Source organism: Odocoileus virginianus, chromosome 26 (genome assembly GCF_023699985.2).
Source record: "Odocoileus virginianus isolate 20LAN1187 ecotype Illinois chromosome 26, Ovbor_1.2, whole genome shotgun sequence".
NCBI lineage: Eukaryota > Metazoa > Chordata > Mammalia > Artiodactyla > Cervidae > Odocoileus > Odocoileus virginianus.
The window spans coordinates 9468518-9492048 of NC_069699.1; the positions used below are offsets into that span (position 1 = coordinate 9468518).

General features: G+C 44.7%; 1 protein-coding gene and 1 long non-coding RNA gene across 3 annotated transcripts in view; one reads left to right on the forward strand and one right to left on the reverse strand.

The window, feature by feature from the left end:
- Positions 1–23531, forward strand: part of CTDSPL (CTD small phosphatase like) — a 120104-nt gene that overhangs the window by 65630 nt on the left and 30943 nt on the right. The window contains exon 2 of the mRNA XM_070455420.1: positions 23152–23306. Coding sequence (XP_070311521.1) covers positions 23152–23306 — 155 coding nt within the window. The remainder of the gene's footprint in view (positions 1–23151; positions 23307–23531) is intronic.
- Positions 12276–17374, reverse strand: LOC139031201 (uncharacterized). 2 transcript variants are annotated; one of them, XR_011483594.1, is made up of 2 exons: positions 17284–17374; positions 12276–13980 (listed from the first exon to the last, which is right to left on the reverse strand). It is a non-coding gene; the product is annotated as an uncharacterized lncRNA (long non-coding RNA). The 2 variants fall into 2 exon arrangements; XR_011483593.1 differs by having other exon boundaries at positions 17203–17374.

Consider the following 23531-nt stretch of genomic DNA (forward strand, 5'->3'; position numbering starts at 1 on the left):
GACATATGTAGAGTTGATCATTAGCAAAACTGAGGTCAGGATTGAAAACTGACTGACTGGCGGACTTCAGCTTTATTGTCTAATTTTTTGGCCTCGGAAATGTCTGTGCTGTGAGGAGGATAATTGAGGACTCTTGAGGCATTATTTGAAGTGATTATCCCTATTCTTGGGCTTCCCTGATTGGTCAGTTGGTAAAGAATCTGCCTGCAATGTAGGAGACCCCAGTTCAATTCCTGGGTCAGGAAGATCCGCTGGAGAAGGGAAAGGCTACCCACTCCAGTATCCTTGGGTTTTCCTTGTGGCTCAGCTGGTAAAGAATCCTCCTGCAATGCAGGAGACCTGGGTTCAATCCCTGGGTTGGGAAGTCAGTTCAGTTTAGTCACTCAGTTGTGTCCGACTCTTTGCGACCCCATGGACTTCAGCACGCCAGGCCTCCCTATCCATCCGCAACACCTAGAACCTACTCAAACTCATGTACATCACGTTGGTGATGCCATATAACCATCTCATCCTCTGTTGTCCCCTTCTGTTCCCACCTTCAGTCTTTCCCAGCATCAGGGTCTTTTCCAACAAGTCAGTTCTTCACATCATGTGGCCAAACAGTTGGAGTTTCAGCTTCAGCATCAGTCCTTCCAATGAATATTCAGGACTGATTCCCTTTAGGATGGACTGGTTGGATCTCCTTGCAGTCCAAGGGACTCCCAAGAGTCTTCTCCAATACCTCAGTTCAAAAGTGTCAATCTTTGGCACTCAGCTTTCTTTATAGTCCAACTCTCACATCCATACATGACTACTGGAAAAACCATAGCTTTGACTATACCTTTGAAAAACCATACCTTGGTTGGTAAACTAGTGTCTCTGCTTTTTAATATGCTGTCTAGGTTGGTCATAGCTTTTTTTCCAAGGAGCAAGAGTCTTTTACTTTCATGGCTGCAGTCACCATCTGCAGTGATTTTGGAGCCCAAAAATATAAAGTCTCATACTGTTTCCATTGTTTCCCCATCTATTTGCCATGAAGTGATGGGACTGGATGCCATGATCTTAGTTTTCTGAATGTTGAGTTTTAAGCCAACTTTTTCACTCTCCTCTTTCACTTTCATCAAGAGGCTCTTTAGTTCTTCTTTGCTTTCTGCCATAAGGGTGATGTCATCTTCATATCTGAGGTTATTGATATTTCTCCCAGCAATCTTGATTCCAGCTTGTGCTTCATCCAGCCTGGCATTTCGAATGACGTACTCAGTATATAAGTCAAATAAGCAGGGTGACAACATACAGGCTTGATGTACTCCTTTCCCAGTTTGGAACCAGTCTATTGTTCCATGTCTGGTTCTAACTGTTGCTTCTTAACCTGCATACATATTTCTCAGGAGGCTGGTCAAGTGGTCTGGTATTCCCATCTCTTGAAGAATTTTCTACAGTTTGTTGTGATCCACACAGTCAAAGGCTTTGGCATACTCAATAAAGCAAAAGTAGATGTTTTTCTGGAACCCTCTTGATTTTTCGATGATCCAGCAGATGTTGGCAATTTGATTTTTGGTTCCTCTGCCTTTTCTAAACCCAGCTTGAACATCTGGTAGTTCATGATTCACATACTGTTAAAGCCTGGCTTGGAGAATTTTGAGCATTACTTTACTAGCATGTGAGATGAGTGCAATTGTACAGTAGTTTGAACATTCTTTGGTATTGCCTTTCTTTGGGATTGGAATGAAGACTGACCATTTTCAGTCCTGTGGCCACTGCAGACTTTTCCAAATTTGCTGACATATTGAGTGCAGCACTTTCACAGCATCGTCTTTTAGGATTTGAAATAGCTCAACTGGAATTCCATCATCTTACCTAAGATGGCAGAGGAATAGGACAGGGAGACCACTTTATCCCCCACAAATTCATCAACGGGTCATTTGAATGCTGAGCAGCTTCCACAAAACAATTTCTGAACACTGGCAGAGGACACCAGGCACCCAGAAAGGCAGCCCACTCTCTTTGAAATGAGGTAGGACAAAATGTAAAAGACAAAAAGAGATACAAAAGAGTTAGGGACGGAGACCTGTCCTGGGGAGGGAGTCGTGAAGGAGGAGTTTCCACACAGTAGGAAACCCTCTCACAGGTGGGTCTTTAGGGAGTTTGGGAATCTAACCAAGAGAGGAAAAAACCCACAGAATACACAACTAACCGCAACTGCAGGAAAGAGAACTTTGCCGCGAAAGGCTCTAACCTAACAGCCTAATGTGCTGCCTAGCCCTTTCACAGAGCAAAGGATTGAGTGAATAGCAAAGGGGACCCAGCCTGCTGCTGCGCACTGGCCCTTCCCTGCCCAGAAGCAGAGGCAGGCTTGAAGGCAAGGGGCTGCTACAGTCTCAGCCCCAGAGATGGCATCTTCCACCAAACTGTGAGCAGGCTCCAGCTGCTAACCCTGTCTTCTTGAGATCCTGGATGGTTGACACCCTCCATAGGGTCACAGCCTGAGATCATTTCTCCAGAGGAGACATACACAGCATACCTGAGACAGTGCACAGCCAGAAAACCGAGTAGCCAGGACCGGGGAGGTGATTAAGACACATGGTCCCCCCGGGATGGTGGGCTCACTAAACACCTGGTCTCCGGAGCTGCTCAGCTCTGGGAAGGGCACAAAACGCACGCCCAACCCACAGATACTGAGCCAAAACCGTGTCTGAGTGTCTCCTGTGGAGGTACGGGTCAGCCACGGCCTGCCGCCGGGGCTCTGGGTGCAGCAGACCTGGGTATGGCGTAAGCCTTCTTGGAGGAGGTCCCCATTAACCCCACCATAGAACCACTAGAACTTACAGAGGACTGGGGAAACAGACTCTTGGAGGGCACAAACAAAACCTTGTGCGCACCAGGAGCCAAGAGAAAGGACCAGTGACCCCACAAGAAACTGACCCAGACATGCCCAGGAGTCTCCAGCAGAGACATGGGTCGGCGGTGGCCTGCTGCAGGGTTGGGGGCACTGAGTGTGGCAGTGCGTGCAGGGGACCTTTTGAAGGTGGTTGCCATTATCTTCATTACCTCCACCACAGTTTGGCCTCAGGTCAAATGAGGCCAAACTCAATGAAACTATGAGCCATGCCATGTAGGGCCACCCAAGACGGAAGGGTCATGGTGGAAAGTTCTGACAAAACATGGTCCACTGGAGAAGGGAATGGCAAACCACTTCATATTCTTGCCTTGAGAACCCCATGAACAGTATGAAAAGGCAAAAAGATAGGAAACTGAAAGATGAACTCCCCAGGTCGGTAGGTGCCCAATATGCTACTGGAGATCAGTGAAGAAATAACTCCAGAAAGAATGAAAAGACGGTGCCAAAGCAAAATCACCACCCAGTTGTGGATGTGACTGGTGATGGAAGCAAGGTCCGATGCTGTAAAGAGCAATATTGCATAGGAACCTGGAACATTAGATCCATGAATCAAGGCAAATTGGAAGTAATCATACAGGAGATGGCAAGAGTGAACGTCAACATTTTAGGAATCAGTGAACTCAAATGGACTGGAATGGGTGAATTTAACTCAGATGACCATTCTATCTACTACTGTGGGCAAGAATACCTTAGAAGAAATGGAGTAGCCATCATGGTCAACAAAGAGGTCTGAAATGCAGGACTTGGATGCAGTCTCAAAAATGACAGAATGATCTCTGTTCATTTCCAAGGCAAACCATTCAATATCATGGTAATCCAAGTCTATGCCCTGACCAGTAGTGCTGAAGAAGCTGAAATTGAACAGTTCTATGAAGACCTACAAGATCTTTTAGAACTAACTCCAAAAAAGACGTCCTTTCCATTATGGGGGACTGGGATGCAAAAGTAGGAAGTCAAGAAACACCTGGAGTAACTCAAAGGCAAATTTGGCCTTGGAGTACAGAATGAAGCAGGACAAAGGCTAATAGAGTTTTGCCAAGAGAACACACTGGTCATAGCAAATGCCCTCTTCCAACAACACAAGAGAAGACTCTACACATGGACATCACCAGATGGTCAAGACCGAAATCAGATTGATTATATTCTTTACAGCCAAAGATGGAGAAGCTCTATACAGTCAGCAAAAACAAGACTGGGAGCTAACTGTGGCACAGATCATGAACTCCTTATTGCCAAATTCAGACTTAAATTGAAGAAAGTGGGAAAAACCACTAGACCATTCAGGTATGACCTAAATCAGATCCCTAACGATTATACAATGGAAGTGAGAAATAGATTTACGGGACTAGATCTGATAGACAGAGTGCCTGATGAACTATGGTCGGAGGTTCGTGACATTGTACAGGAGACAGGGAGCAAGACCATCTCCAAGAAAAAGAAATGCAAAAAAGCAAATGGCTGTCTGAGGAGGCCTTACAAATAGCTGTGAAAAGAAGAGAGGACAGGGAGGCCTGGCGTGCTGCAGCCCATGGGGTCGCAAAGAGTCGGACAGACTGAATGACTGAACTGAACTGAACAAGCAACAGGGAGGGAACACAGCCCCGCCCATCAACAGAAAATCAGATTAAAGATTTACTGAACATGGCCCTGCCCATCAGAACAAGACCCAGTTTTCCCCTCAGTCAGTCTCTCCCATCAGGAAGCTTCTATAAGCCTTATCCTTCTCCATCAGAGGGCAGACAGAATGAAAACCACAGTCACAAAAAACTAACCAACCTGATCACATGGACCACAGCCTTGACTAGCTCAATGAAACTATGAGCCATGCCCTGTAGGGCCACCCAAGACAGACGGGTCATGGCGGAGAGTTCTGAGAAAGTGGGGTCCACTGAAGAAGGGAATGGCCAACGTTTCAGTATTCTTGCCTTGAGAACACTGTGAACAATATGAAAAGGGTTGGGAAGATCCCCTGGAAAAGGGAAAGGCTACCCACTCCCGAATTCTGGCCTGGGGAATTCCATGGACTGTATAGTCCATGGGGTTTCAAAGAGTCGGACATGACTGAGCAACTTTCACTTTCATCCCTTTTCTGAGGTGTGAACCACTATCTAATGTGACTGGATAGAGATCAAATATAGATATGATTACATTTTAATTGTAGAACCAACATAGAAGAAGCACATTCCAGGTGAACTGGTTTGCTCCTTTGACTAGTAATTCTTCTGGAAGAAGTTTGACCCAATAATAGCAGTTTTTAGGAATTAAAATAGGAATTTTATCAATGTATTGTGGCTCTTGTCCACAAGAAGAAGCAAATGCATTCATTACCTAGAAGATACTTGCACTGTTAGGCTGTGGTGGTGATGAACCAGGAGTGGACATGCCCCACCACTGCACTTGGGTCACTCACAGGCCAGAGGGAACGAGAGAGATAGCCTGTGGTATGCTGGTCGTAATGACAGTGGGCAGAAAGGTGTAGGCTTTGCAGTCTAACAAGCTGAGTATAAATTACACTTCTCCCACTTGGTACCTAACTGTGCATTCTTGGGCCAAGCCTAGGTGCCTGGCTTGCAGGCCGTTAAAATGAGGGTGGTGATACCTATGTGAGGGGAAGACTATGTCAGGTTGAGCTATGAAGCACTCACACAGTACAGGAGGTGTTCCTTCCATCAGCGGGAGCTGTGGCTTCCTCCCAGACCCACTGTTTTTTTTTTTAATGTGGTTAGAAAAAAAAAAACCATGACATGAAATCTACTCCTTCATGCATTTTTAAGTGTACAGTACAGTTCTATTATCAGTATGAACGCTGTTGTACATCACATCTCTGGAACTTTTTCATCTTGCCTGATGATCTCAAGGTACATTCATGTATAGCATATGACAGTATTTTCTTCTTTTTTAACACTGAGTAGTATTCCATTAGACACATGCACACACACGTTTCTTTATCCAGTCATCCATTGATGGACAATTTAGTTGCTTCTACTTCTTGGCTAGTGTGAATAATGCTGCAGTGAACTTGAGAGTACAAATATCTCTTTGAGATCCTGTTTTCAGTTCATTTCGATGAATACCAAGAAGTGAGATTATTGTATCATATGGTAGTGATACTTTTAAAAATATGGGATTTTTCATTTTTGAGGAACCTCCATGTTGTTTTCCACAGCTGCTGCCACATTTTAAATTCCCACCAACCGTGCACAAATGTTCCACTTTTCTCCACACCCTCGCCAGCACTTGTTATTTTGTTCTGATGATAATCATCCTTACACGTACAAGGTGATACCTCACTGTAGTTTTAATTTGCATTTCCCTGGTGATTAGTGATATTGAACATCTTTTCATATACTTGTTGGCCGCAGTATGTATTAAGAGAAATGTCAGTTTATTAATCTGATTGTTTGGGGTTTCTTGCTGTTGAGTTAGAGTCCTTTATATATTTTGGATATTAACCTCTTACTAAAAATATGATTTGCAGATAATTTCTCCCATTCTGTTGGTTGCCTTTTTATTCTGTTGATTGTTTCCTTCTTTGCTGTGCAGAAGCTTTTTAATTTAATGTTATCTATTTTTGCTTTCATTACCTGTGCTTTTGGTATCATATCTAAAAAATCATTGCCAAGAGCAGTGTTATGAAGCTTTCCCCTTTGTTTTCTTCTAGTTTTATAGTTTTAGGTCTTAACATTTAAAATCTTTAATGCATTTTGAGTTGATTTTTGTCTCTGGTGTAATATAAAGGTCCGATCATATTGTTTTACATGTGGATGTCTAGTTTTCAGAAATACCATTTGTTGAAGAGACTGTACTTTCTCCATTGTGTAGTCTTGGCTGGCTCCCATGTTGAAGATCATTTGACTGTGTATGCATGGGCTTATTTCTGGGCTTTCTATTTTGTTCATTTGGTCCGTGTATCTGTCTTTATGTCAGTACAACACTTCTGTAGATCTCTAATATGTTGTGAAGTCAGGAAACATGAGGCCTCCAGTTTTGTTCTTCTTTCTCAAAATTGTTTTAACTATTTGGAGTCCTCTGTGATTTCTTATGAATTCTAGGATTGTTTTTTCTAATATATCTGCCCAAAAAAGCCTTTGGAAGTTTGATAGGGATTATATTGATGCTGTAGATTGCTTTGGATAGTGTGGCCATTTTAACAGTATTGTCTTCTAATCCATGAATACAGGCTATCTTACCTTTTGTTCTGTCTAATTTATATCACCAGTCTTTTGTAGTTTCTAATGTAGAAGTTTTTTGCCTCCTTGGTTAAGTTTATTCCTAAGTATTTTATTCTTTTTGATGATATTGTAAATCCAATTGTTTTCTTAATTTCCCTTTTGGATTGTTCATTATAAGTGGATGGAAAAGCAACTGATTTTTATACATTGCTTTTGTGTCCAACAAGTTTGCTGAATTCATTTATTAATTCTAATAATTCTTTTGTGGAATCCTTAGAGTTTTCTATTATACTATAAAATCATGTCATCTGTGAGCTGAGATAATCTTACTTCTTCCTTTCTGATTTGGATGCCTTCTGATCTCTTTTTCTTACCCAATCGCTCCTACTTCCAGTACTATATTGAATAGAAATGGTAAGAGTGGGCATCTTTGCCTGGTCCACGTCTTAGAGGAAGAGCTTGCTGTTGTTTACCTTTAGTATGATGTCAACTGTGAGATGTTTTATATAGCCTTTATTATGTTAAAGTATTTTTCTTTTAATCCTAGTTTTTAAGTTATTTTTGTCATGATTCAGTGTTGAATTTTGTCAAAGGTCTTTTCTGTATCTGCTGATGATCATGCGATCTTTATCTTTCACTCTGTTATGGTGTGTCACATTGATTCACTTTCGTGTGTTGAACCATCCTTGCATCCCAAGGACACATCTCACTTGGTCATGGCATGTGATTCTTTTAATATGCTATTAAATTTGGTTTGCTAGTATTTTGTTGAGGATTTTTACGTCTGTATTCATCAGGGCTGTTGGCCTGAGGTTTTCTTTTCTTGTGGTGTCTTTGTCTGGCTTTGGTAGTAGGATAATGCTGGCCTCATAAAATGAGTTTCAAGTATTACTGTCCTTCTGTTTACCTTTCTGAAAAAGTTTGAAAAGGATTGGCATTAACAATTTCTTAAATGTTTGGTAGAATTCTCCACTGTAGCCATCTGGCCTTGGGATTTTCTTTATTGAAAGATTTTTAATAACTGATTCAGTCTCCTTATTCATTATTGGATTGTTCATATTTCCTATTTCTTCTTAACTCATTCTTGGTAAGTTGTATGTTTCTAGGAGTCTGTCTCTTTCCTCTATATTTCCAACTCGCTGGCATATAATTGTTAATTTTTTAACTTGTTTTATTCTTGGCTGTGCTGTGTCTTTCTTGCTGTGCATGAGCGGTCTTAGTTGCAACAAGCAGGGGCTGCTCTTTGCTGTGGTGTATGAGCTTCTCACTGAGGTGATTCCTCAGTGTGGTGCACAGGCGCTCGGCTCACCGGCTTCCGTGGTTGCAGAGCGTGGGCTCGGTCGTCGTGACACATGGGCATAGCTGCTCCGCCACGTGCAGGACCTCCCCAGACCAAGGAAGGGACCCCGGCGTTGGCAGGTGGATTCCTCACCAGTGGACCACCAGGGAAGTCTTGGCATGTAATTGTTCATAATTGTCTCTTATAGTCCTTTTTATTTCTGTGACCTCAGTTGTAATGTCTCCTGTTTCATTACAGATTGTACTTATTTGAGTCTTCTCTCTGTTTCTTTTAGTCTAGCTAAACATTTGTCAATTTTGTTGGTCTTATCAAAGAACCAGCTCAGTTTCATTGATTTTTAAAATTGTTTTCCTGGTTCTCTATTTTGTTTATTTCTAATCTAATTAAGTCGGCATCACCGACTCAATGGACTTGAGTTTGAGCGAACTCTGGGAGGTGGTGAAGAACAGGGAAACCTGGTGTGCTGCAGCCCATGGGGTGCAGAGAGTCAGACACGACGAAACAGCTGAACGACGGCACTCTAATCTTTATCGTCTCCTTTCTTCTTTTAACTCTGGACTTTGTTCTTCTTTTTCTAATTTCTTGAAGTGTAAAGTTAGGTTATTTACTTGAGACCTTTCTTCTTTTTTAATGTAGGTATTTACTACTATAAAATTCCCTCTTCATACTCCTTTTTCTACATCCCCTAAGTTTGGGTTTGTGGTGTTTTCATTTTTATTTGCCTCAAGATATTTTCTAATTCCTTTTAATTTCTTCTTTGACCTGTTGATCATTCAAGAGTATGTTGTTTAATTTCCACATAAGTGTGAATTTTCCAGTTTTTCTTCTGTTGTTCATTTCCAGTTTAATTCCATTGTGGTAAGAAAAGATACCAGGTATGATTTTAGCCTTCTTAAATTTGTTAAGGCTTGTTTTGTGACTTAATCCATGATCTATCCTAGAGCATGTTTCATGTGCACTTGAGAAGCATATATGTTGTTCTCTTGCTGGATGGGATGTTCTGAATATGTCTGGTAGGTCCATTTGAAATAAAGTGTTGTTCAAGCCCCCTGTTCCTTTATTCGTCTTCTCTAGATGTTCTCTCCATTACTGGTGGGTTATTGAAACCTCCTACTGTTCCTGTGTTGCTGTCTATTTCTCCCCTAAGTTCTGTCCATTTTTGCATGCTCTGATGTTTCTGTATGTATATTTATAATTGTTATGTCTTCCTGATGAATTGACCCTGTTACTGTTAGGTAACTATGTTCTTTTTTGCTCTTATGAGAGTTTTTGACTTAAAGTCTACTTTGTCTGTATAAGTAAAACTACTCTCCTTTATCTTGGTTACCATTTGCAATGATTATCTTTTTTTTTTTTTTTCTAGTCTTTCACTTTCAGCCTATGTGTGTTCTCAAATCTAAAGTGAGTCTCTTGTAGAAAGCATATAGTTGGATCTTATTTTTTTTAATCTACTCAGTCAATCTGTGTCTTTTGATTGGGGAGTTTAATCTGTTTATGTTTATAGTAATTACTGATAGGGAAGGTCTTACATTTTGTATTGTTTTCTGTCAGTCTTGTTACTTTTTTGGCCCTCTTTTTCTTTTTTCTAGCTTTCTTCTTTGTGTTTTGTTGGGGTTTTAATAGTGACATGAACTTATTCCTTCTCATCTGTGTGTGTGTGTCTTCCATGGGTGTTTTCTTTGTTGTTGTTGTTAATCCCATAGGTTGTTACCATGGGACTTTACATAAAACATAGTTATAACTACCTATTTTTAAGCTAATAGGCAAAGCCACTTTTAATCTTGGCACAGTTTTATGACTAAGGTACAACAAATGAATTTTTTTAACTTTTTAATTCTAACCTTCCTTTAATTACTTTAATGGAATTAACTAAAATTAGTGGATGTATATTTTATGAGCCTGATGTGAGTAAATCTAGAACTTGATAAAGTGATTCTGACATTCATCTGGAAGCATAAAGGATTAGACTGTCCAAGAACTTTTTGAAAAAATAATAAATGAGGACTGGTAGTATTAAATATAAAACAATAAATCTATAGTAGCAAGGCTATATATTACTGGCACAAGCAAAGGAGTGGAGTGGGATCAGATGGAATGGGATAGGATAGAACAGAATCATCCCAAATCATTTTCTAAGGATGAATTGTTCAGTAAATATTATTAGTATATTTGACTAGTCTTTGAGGGGAAGGTAGGTTTGTATAGCCTATTGTATACCAGAATGAACTACAAACAGATAAAATATTTCCTTTAAGCTAAAGAAGAACTAGAAGAAAATGTAAGTGAATAGTATATAATAGGCTGTGAAGGAATTAGTTGAAAAATGTTTAGATTTGATTTCCTTAAAACTTCTGCACATATGTAACTGCTATTTTATTAATTTATTTATTTTAATTGGAGGCTAATTACTTTACAGTATTATAGTGGTTTTTGTCATACATTGACATGAATCAGCCACGGGTGTACATGTGTTCCCCATCCTGAACCCCCCTCCCACCTCCCTCCCCATCCCATCCCTCAGGGTCGTCCCAGTGCACCAGCCCCGAGCACCCTGTCTCATGCATCAAACCTGGACTGGTGATCTGTTTCACATATGATAATATACATGTTTCAATGCTATTCTCTCATATCATCCCACCCTCTCCTGCTCCCACAGAGTCCAAAAGACTGTTCTTTACATCTGTGTCTCTTTTGCTGTCTCGTGTATAGGGTCATTGTGTAACTGCTATTTTAACAAAGTAGGAGACTGAAAGCAGAAAAAATTTCCAGTGTACAGATTAGTCCAAGGATTATGTCTCTCATATATGGCAAAGAAACCTTTGTAAGTCAAAATATAAAAATAATAGGCAAAAAAAAAATGTATAAGCAGTTTTCAGAAGAATAGAAATGACCCAAAAGATACGGAAGAAAAAAAAAAAGTATACGGAAGATTGTAGAACTCAGATGGCAGTCCGAGAAATGCAAATTAAAGCAACAGCAGGTTGCCATTTTCCCCTTTCAGCTTGGCAAAGGCCTTTTCAAGTCTCGGTGTTTGCACAGCCTACGTGGACACCCCATGAGGGGTGGGCCCACAGCAACACCGCCTCTGTAGGTGGCAGAGTGTCCACAGTCATCTAGAGGCTTGACTTTTTTTTTTCAAAGACTTTGGCCTTTGAAAAGCAATTATACTTCTAGGAATTTCTTCTAAGGGGATAAGTCAGATGTGCACATAAAATTATGTGCATTATGCTCCCTGCAATATTATTTTTGATGGTTTAGTTTTTTACTTATTATAATGCATGGTACACAGTATGCCATTATTATTTTAATACATGATGCAAAATCCAAAGGATACTAAAGTAATTCTTCCTCCTTTCTGATGTGTTCTACGTTCCTCTCCCATGGGGCAACCAGTTACTTACATTAGTAAATCCTTCTAGAGACACTCTTTCCATCTATGAGAATATGCACATGCTTGTGCTTTTTATTTTGTTAATTTATTTGATTTTGTATTTGAAGGTTGATGGCAGCACACTGTATGTTTCAGTGTACCTTGCTTCTCTTATTTACTGTATCCCAGAATGTGCTTCATTATCAGTAGGCTGTATAGTACGTAGGTTAAGAGCCCAGACCAGTTGGGTTTGAATAAAGCCTAATACTTACTAGCTATGTCATCTTGAGCAAGTTTCTTAACTTCTCTGGGCCTCATCTATAAAATGAACATAATAATAGTCCTTACCTCCTAAGATTACTGAAAGGATTGAGTGAGTCAAGATATATATAGTGTGCATGGAACACCGCCTGGTGCATCTTACATAAGATAAGTGTTAGCTGTTATCACTGCACATAGAACTGCAGCCTTCTCCTTGACAGCTGTGTAACATTGCACATCTGGGATGTATTATATTTTGTCCCACATTGATAAACAACTAGATTGTTCCCAGCATTGCTGTTGCAAACAAACTGCAGCATTTATTATGACACATTTTTGAAGGAAACAACATAAATATCCTGTTAGTTTAATTATGGCACAGTGCACATCCATACAGTGGAATCCAATACAACCAATCAAACTTAAGGTTATAGAAGGATATCTCATGAAATGTAAAAACATTCATATATATTTTTTAAGTAGAAATAAGCATTTTAAATATTTACTCAGTTTTTTCCACTATACAAATGAGTAGATTATAGAAATTGAGAAGCAATACAAAAAAGTATAAAGAAAAATTATAATTAACCTAGTCCTAGTATCCAGAGATTGCTGTGCTTACTTAGAGTGAAGTTGCTCAGTCGTGTCCAACTCCTTGTGACCCCATGGACTGTAGCCCACCAGGCTCTTCTGTCCATGGAATTTTCCAGTCAAGCGTACTGGAGTGGGTTGCCATTTCCTTCTCCGCTGGTGAATTTCATATAATCTCTCTGATTTCAGAAAATATGCACTATTTATTTTATAGGAAGCAGGAGTTGTGACCTTTACTAAACACAGCCGGGAGCTGTGTGTTGGCTTCTTTGGCCTTGTGTAGGTGGCATAGATTGAAACTGCTTGGAGGAGGGAGGCTTGTTGTGGGTAAGAGCACTTCCTAGGAAAGGCGTGCTGCAGGGCTGAGCGCGCTCCCACAGAATCTCAGGAGCTGTTCCTTAATAAATCAGTCATTTTCATTGTTCTGTTACCTTTCACACATTCACTCCTTCAGTAAACATCCATCACGACAGGCCTGTTTTGCACCAACGTATTCCTAGGCTTAGGAACTCAGACATGAACAACATGTGTTCCAGGCAGGTACCTGCTTGGAACCTTCTGGAGCCTGCCTGCCCCAGCTTGTCCAGAAGCTAAAGACAAAGTCACAAGCACTGCATAGCGCAGCGTCTGAGATGCCTTGTCTGACACGGACCACATGTGCCTCCCCACGCGTCTTCATGATGGTCACTTCTTGTGGCTGCACAATGTTCGCTCCAGTTGCTGTGCGCTGATTTAATTAAGCATCCCTGCTCTGCTGGGTGCTCAGGCCGCTGGTGTGAGTGCAGCACGGTCTTTGACACATCACTCACCTGCTTTTCACATGGCTTGTTCCAGATAATGGAGTTACCAGCAATGTGTGAGTAAATGGGCCCAGGCCGTCAGAACCTTACCACCATTGGCTGTCTGTTTTTATTTTTATCATTTCTGCTCATTTATTAGCTCCACAACTGGGCCTTGTTGTTTAAACATTTCATTGATTTGATTACTGTTAAATGTCAACTTTTGCTTCCTCGAGATAAGTGTGTTATCTGTTTAAATCCTTTGTTCCGCTACTGATTTTGGCTTTCAGTGTGAAAAACAGACTCTGTACAGTGACGGTTAAGAGTTCATATTCTAGACCCACACAGACCCGGTGTATCTCCAGCCCTGTGACAGGATCTGCGTCACGTGGGCATAGGGGTTTGGGGAAGGACTGAGGCCAGGAAAGACATTCCCAGCCGAGGGGCCTTCCTGGGAAGCTGTCACAGTTTGATGGCCTGGAGACATTCACGGGTCAGTGGCACATCCTCTGTGTCTGGCTTCGTCTAATAGGGCTGCTGGGAGTGTTATAGGTTCATCTTGGGCTTTTCAGAGTACGGTGTTTGGAGTGAAGGCAGGCAGTCCAAGGCCTCACATTTAGAGCTTCTCCCTGGAAATAAAACCAAATCCATCAAGTGCTGGGGAGAGACAGGGAAGCGGGTGGGGAGACCAGGAGCCCTACAGCCAGCTGCTCCGGCTTTGAACCCCAGAATGCTCCCTGCACACTCGTATGAACTCTGAGCCTTGATTTTCTCATCGGAAAGTGGGGTGATGGTATGGGCAACTGCACATCGTGAAGGCCACAGGTGAGCTGTGTCAGGGGCTCACACAGACAAGGTGCTCAGCTAATGGGGGCTATTAGGAGCCAACTGTGAACAGGGGAAGCACAGCCTCCCATCTCTGGAGGATGAGATCAGGGTTTCTTCTGCCCAGTTCTTAGCCATCAGCCCTTGCCGGCCCCCCGCCTTGATTTCTCACTGCTAGAGGAACCACTGCCAATTCCAGGCTGCAGTGGGGAAAAGAGCGTCCACAGGTACGTTTCTTTCAGAGAGTGGCGAGTGTAATTCCCTGGGCAAATCGATCCTTTGCACATAGAGTCGGGACTGATGGAACAGCTCAAAAAGTGACTTAAGTCCTTTTTCTAGGAGCGAGAGATGTTTGAATTCTCAGCAGCCACATCTGCTTTTGAACTCTGGGCGGTCTGCGCCCTGGCCTCTCCCCACCCCCACACCTCCCATTTTATTCCAACAGAGGAAAGTTGTGTTTGTTGACGACTCTCGTTCAGGCTGGGAAAGGAATGTAATGTATGCATAGACTGCCCAGAATTTCCTGTTAGACACTCATTCCAAACCACGGCCCTGGGATACATTCCAGAGATTGCAGCCCAGTTCTGGAAGAGAAGAAATGGTGCATTCATTTAAAAGCCGACCCTTGAGAGGAACTCCCCCTCTTTCCTTAAAAAAGCGTGTTTAGCTTTTTCCGTGGTAACATGGCTGTAAATCCAGCCGTACGGCCTCTTCAGGGTTGTAATGTGTTCTGACATCCACAGGGGTGGAGAAACAGCCATACTTTGGGAAACTCTGGTGTCCTTTTTGCAGCTCTGATAGCATTGGTGTCTGCATATTTTTAATGTTCTGCTGTAAATAACATGGATGACACAAATCTACTGTGCAGTACCTTTCTCGGTTCTGCTCGAGACGTGAAAGAAACTGGTTCTCAGAGCAGGTTTCGGTGCTTTGACACCTTAGCCGTAGACTTTGTGTGTTAAGTCTGTTTTCTCCTGGAAATTCTGTTACGCTGGGTCTTTGGCAGTCTGGACCCCGTGCCAACATGGAGGCTGGCTTGGCACCATGGAAATGAAAGGTGAGCTTAGACCTCTATAGCTGCCAAGGTGCAGTTTCTCCTCTTGGGGAGACCCTTGAATGATTGTGGATGAATTCATAGGCAGTAGCAAACATTTCCACCCACATGTCAGCTACTTTCGTCTTGACCCTGAGTCACTCTTTTGATCCTATAGAGCTGGGGGTGGGGGCCAACGCTGGGAGTTATAGGTCAGATCAGAGACAAGGATGGTTGGTGGGATGCTCACAGAGGACGGTGTGCAAAGCCCTGATCCTGTGTAGACTCCAGAGATTGTGGTTCTGCAGCCAGGGATTCAGGATGGTTCCTAAGCCCCTCTACGTCTGGAGTCGAAACCAGGTCAGAAGGCAAGACCTGTCAAAGCGCAGTGGTGGTGCGGCGTGAGCAACTACCACACTAATTAGGAAGCGCTGGCTTTGGGGTCTGGGTACAGAAGGGAGCCAGTCAGGTCAGGAAGTAGAAGAAGATGATCAGAAGAAACGCCCTTCTCGGCCTCTTAGGCCCACCAGTTGTGGGTTCAGTGGTGCCTTCTGTCCATTGGCAGAAACAGTCCTCTCATCCCAGTGACGGACCAAACCCCACCCTCAGCCTCGGTGGACTTTCCCCATGGCATTCCATGGTTTTAACTACAACACTTTATTTCTGATCATATTTTATGTAGGTCTTCCTTGAAAAGGCCTGAATTCTAGGGCTTATTTTAAGTGTCACATGTGGACCTGGTTCTTACTTGTTTACTTTCTAACATTATTATTATTATACAAAGAAACCTTCACTAGATAGGAGGTAGAGTTCTAAAGAGCTTCTTCACGTTCTAAGTTTAGAATTCACATAACCAAAAACAAAATGGGTCTGCCTACGTGTTTTCTCCTAAAGCTAGGCTGTTTTGTGAGGACTGTTGTCTGGGTACAAGCTAACTTCTGTTCATAGTGCAACAGTGCAGTGGGCTTAGACTGAAAGTTTTTGTTGCTGTATCTTAAGGCACTGGTAGACTTTCTCTCGTACACAAACATATCCTGTTTCCACTGCATCCGTGCAACAACCCTGAGAGGGTAGGTATACCCATGTTACTGGGTTAGGTAGATGAATTCACACTGACAGACAAAATGCAGGGCTGAGACTTGAACCCGAACTTTAAAGCCCATTTTCTTTCCATGTAATTTGTATTTAAAGTTGATTTTTAAATAAGAAGTTCCACTCCAGGTGCTTTACACAGAAAGAGTCCACATCTGTGATTTTTAAATATCCTGGAAATCTTTTATCTAGATGGATAGCCTACATTAGTCATAATCTAAAATTTAAACTCAGTAGTTCCAATTATGGAAGTCAAAGCCATGACATGTGTGGTACTAATCTGATCACATCACTCCCTGTGTTCATAGAATCAAATCCAGACTCGTCACCATGGTTTACAAGGGCCTTGCTGACTTCACCCCCCCCCCGTCTCATACTCTTCACCACTTCAGTTTCTCAGATTTCATGCTCCTTCTCACTTCAGGGCCTTGACACATTGCTATTTCCCTACTTCCCTGCCCCCTCCAACAATTTTATGAAGCTGTCAGCCCAGTTCTCAGACTTCTTTCTCCTAAGAAATCACTCCTACCCTCCCTGCCCCAAATCTAGACCATGAACCCTTCTCTAGGCCCCAGCCATGCCCTGGGCTACCCTACTGTAACAAGACTCGTTCTGTATCAGATTTGCTTATTCCTGAGTCTCTGGGCGTGCATGTCATGAGGTTAGGACGGTGCCTGTGTGATCGATCGATCAACATCTCTACATTGCCATGCCTAGGAACCCACATCTTTAGGGAATAATCCTTTCCATTCCAAATAACATAAACCCAATCTATACTGGCTTAAAAAAAGAGAGAATCTATTCTTTCATATAGCTTAAAATGCCAGAAGGGTCTGGTGCATTGAAGCCAGGTCGTCAGATGATGTTGTCTGAGGTCTGTCCCTCTCCACAGCTCACTTACTTTCTGCCCAGTGTTGGCTCATTGATCAGGTAGGTGCTTCTCATTTGGTGGCCAAGATGGCCCCGGTAGCTCCAGGCTTACCTCCTGCCAGTTTCGCAAACCAGCAAAGAAAGCAACATCTCCTTCAGTAGCCATAGTATTGAGTCCCCGGGCTAACGTTCCTTGGCCCAGCCTTGGTCACATGCCCATCTCGAAGCCTGTCACATAGCTCTGATTGGCTGGGCTGTGGTGACGCCCTGAGAGTTGGTTGGGGGGAGAGTGGTGGAACTTTAACCAGAAGGACAGGTGATGGATCCTGCCAAACAAAAATGTTGCATTTCTACTACACTCCCCCGTTGGCAGCTGGTGCTTTGAAGATACTGGTTCTTGCTGCTGGGCCAGCACTCCGCCCAGAGGGATTGGGGAGGTATTTGGGATGATTCCTGTCTTACCCTGAGGACTGAAGACTCAAAGAAGGCAGCCATCTCTGCTCCCATGCCAGCTGCCCCATCTATAGGCACTCTCAAAGCCCGTTGTCTGCTGTGCTGGAGGGTGGAAGCGCCCCAGCCCTTGGTGGAGAAAGAGAAGGGTGTGTCTGAGTGGGAAGCAGAGTCTTCATCTCCTCAGCTGCAGTGACATCAAGTCCAGTGGTGCAGAGGGAAGCGTTTGCTCTCAGAGTGTGTCCCGGAAAACAGAGCCCCATGTCTGCTTGTCCTCGGTGTCACACACTCCCCACATGGTCAGAAGGCACTGGGCCCGTGAGTGAGGCCCATGCGCAACACCTGCAGCTCTTTACAGCCTTTCTCAGGACTTCTCAGAGAAGGATTTCCTACCCAGGGCTGCCCAGAGAAGTGGAGACGTCTTAGGATCACCCCATCTGGCCCTGCCAGGGATCTCGCAGTCCTACCCTGTGGGAGTCCATTTTCAGGGGCCAAACACCTCTGTGGAGAAGACAGCTGCTGGGAGCAACCATGAGCACATCTTCCTTAGCAGAACTAAGAGAGGAAGCAGGGCAGTCCTTCTGACGGACCTGCACGCCCAGGGCCGGAGGGAGATGGCGGAATAGAATGGCCCAGGGGGGGGCGCCTGCAGGAGAGACTTGTTGGGTCTGTTGGCCTCCTCACCTGGAAGGGTGCTCCGGTTTGATGCGCAGCGAGGGGCAAGGAGCTCCCAGGTGAGAAGAGACGGGCAGGCGCGGAGCCCAGCAGAGGAGAGCTGAGCCCGTGGCTGCTCCGCCACCTCCTCTTCAAAGCACTGTTCTTTTCCTAAGGGAAAGCAGGTGAACAGCCCCCCACGGCGTTCATCTGGACACTTCACCCCTCCTTTTCTTCCCTCTTCTTTCCTCATCTCTGCCTCTCCAGTGGAGTAGACTCACTTCTGAGATTTTTCTAGTGTTGCTTTTCTAAATTGCAGTGTAAGTGAGCAAGATCGGTCATAGTAAGTTGGGCCTCCTAGTTGTCAGGTGCCAGGGAACAAACGTGTACCCACAGAATCCAGCCTGTGATCCGAGGTTTACCTGCAGAACCCCTACTCCTGTGTGAAACAAAAGCTTTTAGGAGACTCATGGTAATAACAAGAGCTAACATTTATGAAGCACTTACCCTGTGAGAGGCATTGTTCCGAGTACTTGGTAAGAACTCATTTAACTCTCACAATAAGACTCAGTCATATAACCTGGGTTCCATACCTTTGCTGGTTGAGGCAGTACCTGGGAAGCTGACTGCAGAGACCACACTTAGGCCACCAAACCATCTCCTCACCTGTCGGGCTCCATCTCGGTGGGCCCTGTCAGTAGTTATTATGAGACTTAGAATTGGCAGCAGTGAAACAAGCTTCTCAGCTGTCGTAGTGGTCCAGAGACAGAAGGTGAGGGCCTCAGCTGGGATATGACAGGGCCAGGGCATTGTTGCGGACAGGTTTAAGAGCTGCTAAGAATATCAAAACCAGTGACTTAATGAGAGGGAGAAGCATAGATGTTTATACCAGGAGTTGGGTGCCCCAGCGGAAGAGGGGACCTGCTGGGTGAGGGGCTCCTAGGAGGCATCCAGAGATGACATCTGTCCAGCGCGCAGGTGGATAAAGTGGCCTGGAAGTTGGGAGAGAGGAATGGGCTGAAGATGTAGCCTAGACATACACATGTTTATTGGGGAGCTCAGTGGCAGAGGAATAAATCCCTTCCACTGGAACGGGCTTCTTCCAAGAGGTGGGCTTTGAACCAGCCCCTGAAGAACTGGGATGTCCTGAGAAGTGGGGGATGAGGAGAGGAGGAGCGGGAGGCAGGGTGTGAGTGTGATGACGAGTCTGCCTTAAAGAAACCAGAAGCCAGGTGCACATGTGGGCCTGGAGAGTAGCAGGAAGATGATCAAGGGGAAAGCAACAGAAAGCTTTGGAATGATTTTTGGTGATGTTTGCCTCCTAAATCTGGTAAAACATGGATATCTTTTTGAAATGTTTGAGCCTGATGTTTGAAGTTCCTATCCCTTTATTCCTCCAAAGTATTCTTAAACTCAGTGTAACCGGGAGGTGTGTGTATCACACTGTCTTTTTTTCACATCTTACTGTTAACAGTTCTGATACAGACCGTCTGCTGGCCGCGTGGGCCACCATGAGACCTCTCGTGTTGTCAGTAGGGACGTTCAAAGGGACGAGTGAAGACAGGTGGTGAAAGGCCGAGTCTTGAGTAAGCACAGAGAAGGAGCAGGGCCGCCTGTGTGTCCAGGGATGGTGAGAGGCCGGGTGGGCTGCCGGATGAGAAAGCCAGTGGAAGCACCCTGCTGGGGCAGACCGCGGACTTGGCGCCTTCTCTTCACACGGGCCTCATCTGGTTTGGTTTGGCGGGCGTGTTCCTTCTGGCGATGTCACAGTCTGGGGGCGAGCGTGGGCCACCACAGCCAGGCCATTTACCTCCTGCAAGGCTTACAGTGCTGCCCTTGCCCGGCTTTCCCTTCAAACCTCCCAGAATGGAAAGCAGAGGAGTATGCCTAAAGGTTTTAAGTTTAGGAGTAGGATGTGGTTTCTCCTCAGCTTTACAAAGTTGCTGAAAGAAAGCTTAACAAGACGATTTTCTTTCTGCATCATTAGAGTAAAATATAATGACCATCAAGCGTTTAGAAAATACAGAAGGAAGAGATGTGAATACTCATATCTGACAATCTCCATTAGCATTGATATATATTTTGCTAGGCTTTTCTCTGTTGTAATCTCTCTTCATATGTTTTGCACAGTTACAATCAAATCAGATATACAGGTATCTTGCTTTTTCGACCTAATGTTATGAAGATTTTTCCATGGCAATATAGATTTTGATTTCATACATCAACTGTGAAACGCTTTTAGCAGAGGCTTATGAGTAAATCAAGGGCCTCTGGATTGTAACCAGTGGACAGACGGCCACTGGGTTGGAAGGCAGCAGGGTCAGGAGACCCACCCAGCCCCACCTGACCTTTTCAAGGAAGTGAGGGTCGCGGGCGGGGTGAGGCTCACACTGGTCCTTAGGAAATCCATCCATTTCCCCTGCTAGCCTGCTTTTGAGAGTACCAGCCCAGCCCAAGAGTGATTGGAAGATTCAAAACCCCCCAGCTTCCAGGTGGTTCCTGCAGGCCCTGACGTTGACCTTATTTAGCAGGAAGATGCCCGGACCCTCCCACAGCCCTGGACGTGAGGCCATTTGAGCTGCTTCACCTCTTCCTTAAACCGACCAGGGAGCAGAGTGAGCTGCCGTTTCCCCATCGGGGGCAATGGTTTGCCAAGTGACCCGAGCAAATAGTAACCCCGCAGCCCTGTTTGTGGCTGCCAAACAGGCAAGTAATCATATGGTGGAAATTATAAGTAGCTCATGATCTCCAGAGTCAGGCATTTTTTAAATATATAGGTTAGCTTGTTAGTTTGTTAGTTATGGGGAAGATTTATGTGATCCGTTGATGAAAACAGGATCCAGGAAAGTGGGTTTTGCAGAGCTATTTACTACCCGGCCTGGGTGTTAACAGCTCATTGTCTCCAAGACATGAACAAACAGCTTGTTTACTTGCAGAGAAATGCACTGTCAACCAGAGAAGAGACAGTTTTTTCTCCCTCTGACTAAGTTATTTGAGTGAGCCATAAAAACTAAATCACCCATAGTAACAACAGAAAAGCTTAAGCAATCATTTATATTAAATATGAGTTTATGGCCATGCTTTTCTCCCCACTTGGCATGTTCCCTCCGTCTTAATCTGACCCGAGCTGTTTCAGGATTGTCTTCGGCGTGGCGCATGGGGAAAGCATGTGCTCTGGAAACAGGCCCACTTGTGTCTTGAGTCCTGGCACAAACCCTTCCTAGCTGCGTTTTCTCGGCAATGAGAAAGGTAGAGGCAATCACCTATCTCCTTGGGAATCTGGGAGGATGGTTTGAGATGAGAATTGTGAAGTACTCAACCCAGAGGGCCAGCCCTGGGAAGCAGTGGTCACTGTCGCTGCCACCACTGCTACGTGGGAGGTCTCTGTGCGTGGTGGGCCTCGTGGCCTGGTCTGGCCAGGTGTGTGGAGCCTGAAATGAGAAAATGGATGCCCTTTGACATACACCTAAGGGTTCATAAGGAAAAAGCCAGCTTTTCCGAAGATTCATGGTTCTCAAATTCATCTTGAGTGAATGCAAATCTCTTTTTTTTTCCCCCGGCCACACCTCGTGGCTTGCAGAATCTTAGTTCCCCGACCAGGGATTGAACCCAAACGCCTGCAGTGAAAGCTCCAAGTCCTGACCCCTGGACCACCAGGGAATTCCCACTGAGGATCTTAAGTTCACACTTCCTAGGCCTTTTGCCTAACCCCTGGCTAGAAACCATCCAGGCCTGTCGAGCTGCTGGCAAAACGGCCTTTCTATCCTTTTTTCAGAATTTCCACCTGAATGCATTTGGTTTTACTGCTGGCAGAAGGGTGCCTGTAGACTTCCAGCAAAGATTCTGTGATCTCTTGAGAGGGTGGGTACTATACAGATCCCTCGGGTGTACAAAGGGGAATCATGCCAGAAGCTCTTTGTGGGAGAGATGGACACCCAGTTACAGCAGCATGCGGACTGAACAGTTTCCTGCGGTGGTGATTCTCCCGTCAACCCCAGGCGTGCTTCCTGTGCCGGCAGCCTGTGCTCAGCGCTGCTGACCCACCCAGACGTGGTATGTGGTGGGACTGCATTCCCAGGCACAACGCTCCTGCACCTCCACGTTGTCAGCGTCCTCCCCGGAGGTGTGTTTCTCATCAGCACTAATTTTTGCCTTTTATTTCTGACTTGTGGCAGCTTGTCTTGTGAGCCCTAGATAACAGAAAGGACCCATCCCTCCCTCTGGAGCCTCAGTCCAGTGCAGGCCAGGGACTGAGTGCGTGGCACAGTGTGGCCCTGAGTCTCGTGAAGATGGGCTCTGTCCGGGCCAACCCTCGTGTTCCGTCCCGTCTCTCCTGCAGTGTCTGTTTTAAGCGTGACGGAAGCATCCACCCCTAGGCGCTCTGGGTCCAGGCTCTTATCAACTTCTTGACAAGTGGCAGAGTTTAAGAAGAAAACTGCTTCATGCCCTCACACGCCTTATTTCTTTACCCATGAAGCCAGTCTTTCTGTGGTGGGCAGGGAGCATCCAGGAACCCAGTTTGCAAGTGAGTCTTTCTTTACACTTCACAGACAGCTGCTTCTCAGCAATGGTCAGGTCTGATTTGTGCCTGCAAGGATCTGTGTTTTGAATTAGAGCTTGTGTGGGATTGAAGGACTTTGTCTGCTGGGCTCAGGATTGCAGACGGCACCTGACCCCAGGGATGGGTCGGCTCATGAGCACACAGGCCCCACTGGGCCAAGGTCAGGGGAATTCTGTCCAGCCAGCAGGACTGGACTTCATCAGCCACCCGGCCCCTCTCAGAGGGGCGTCCTGGTATCTTTTGTCTCCCAGTCGTGAGTTGGTCTCGGGCACCACAGATCACAGTTGACCGCTGTTTCCGTGTTTCTCTCCCCAGCCTCCCAGTGCAACGTTAGCCTGAAGAAGCAAAGGAGCCGCGGCATCCTCAGCTCCTTCTTCTGCTGCTTCCGAGACTACAATGTGGAGGCCCCGCCAGGCAGCGGCCCCGGCGTGCTTCCGCCGCTGGTGGAGGAGAACGGTGGGCTCCAGAAGGTCAGTGCGAATGCTCCCCTGCCTCCGCCGGGTCTCTGTCCCATCCCTGACGAACATCCTTAGGAAGACTCTCTGACAGTATGTGTACAGCCATTAACTTAAAGATTTGAAATTGCCAAAAAAGTTCATCATTTTGTTACAGGTTATGTCAGTCATTCCCATTTCACAACGAAAGAACATATTTGATGCGATTTAGAAGAGTCACTTCACATTTTTATCACATTC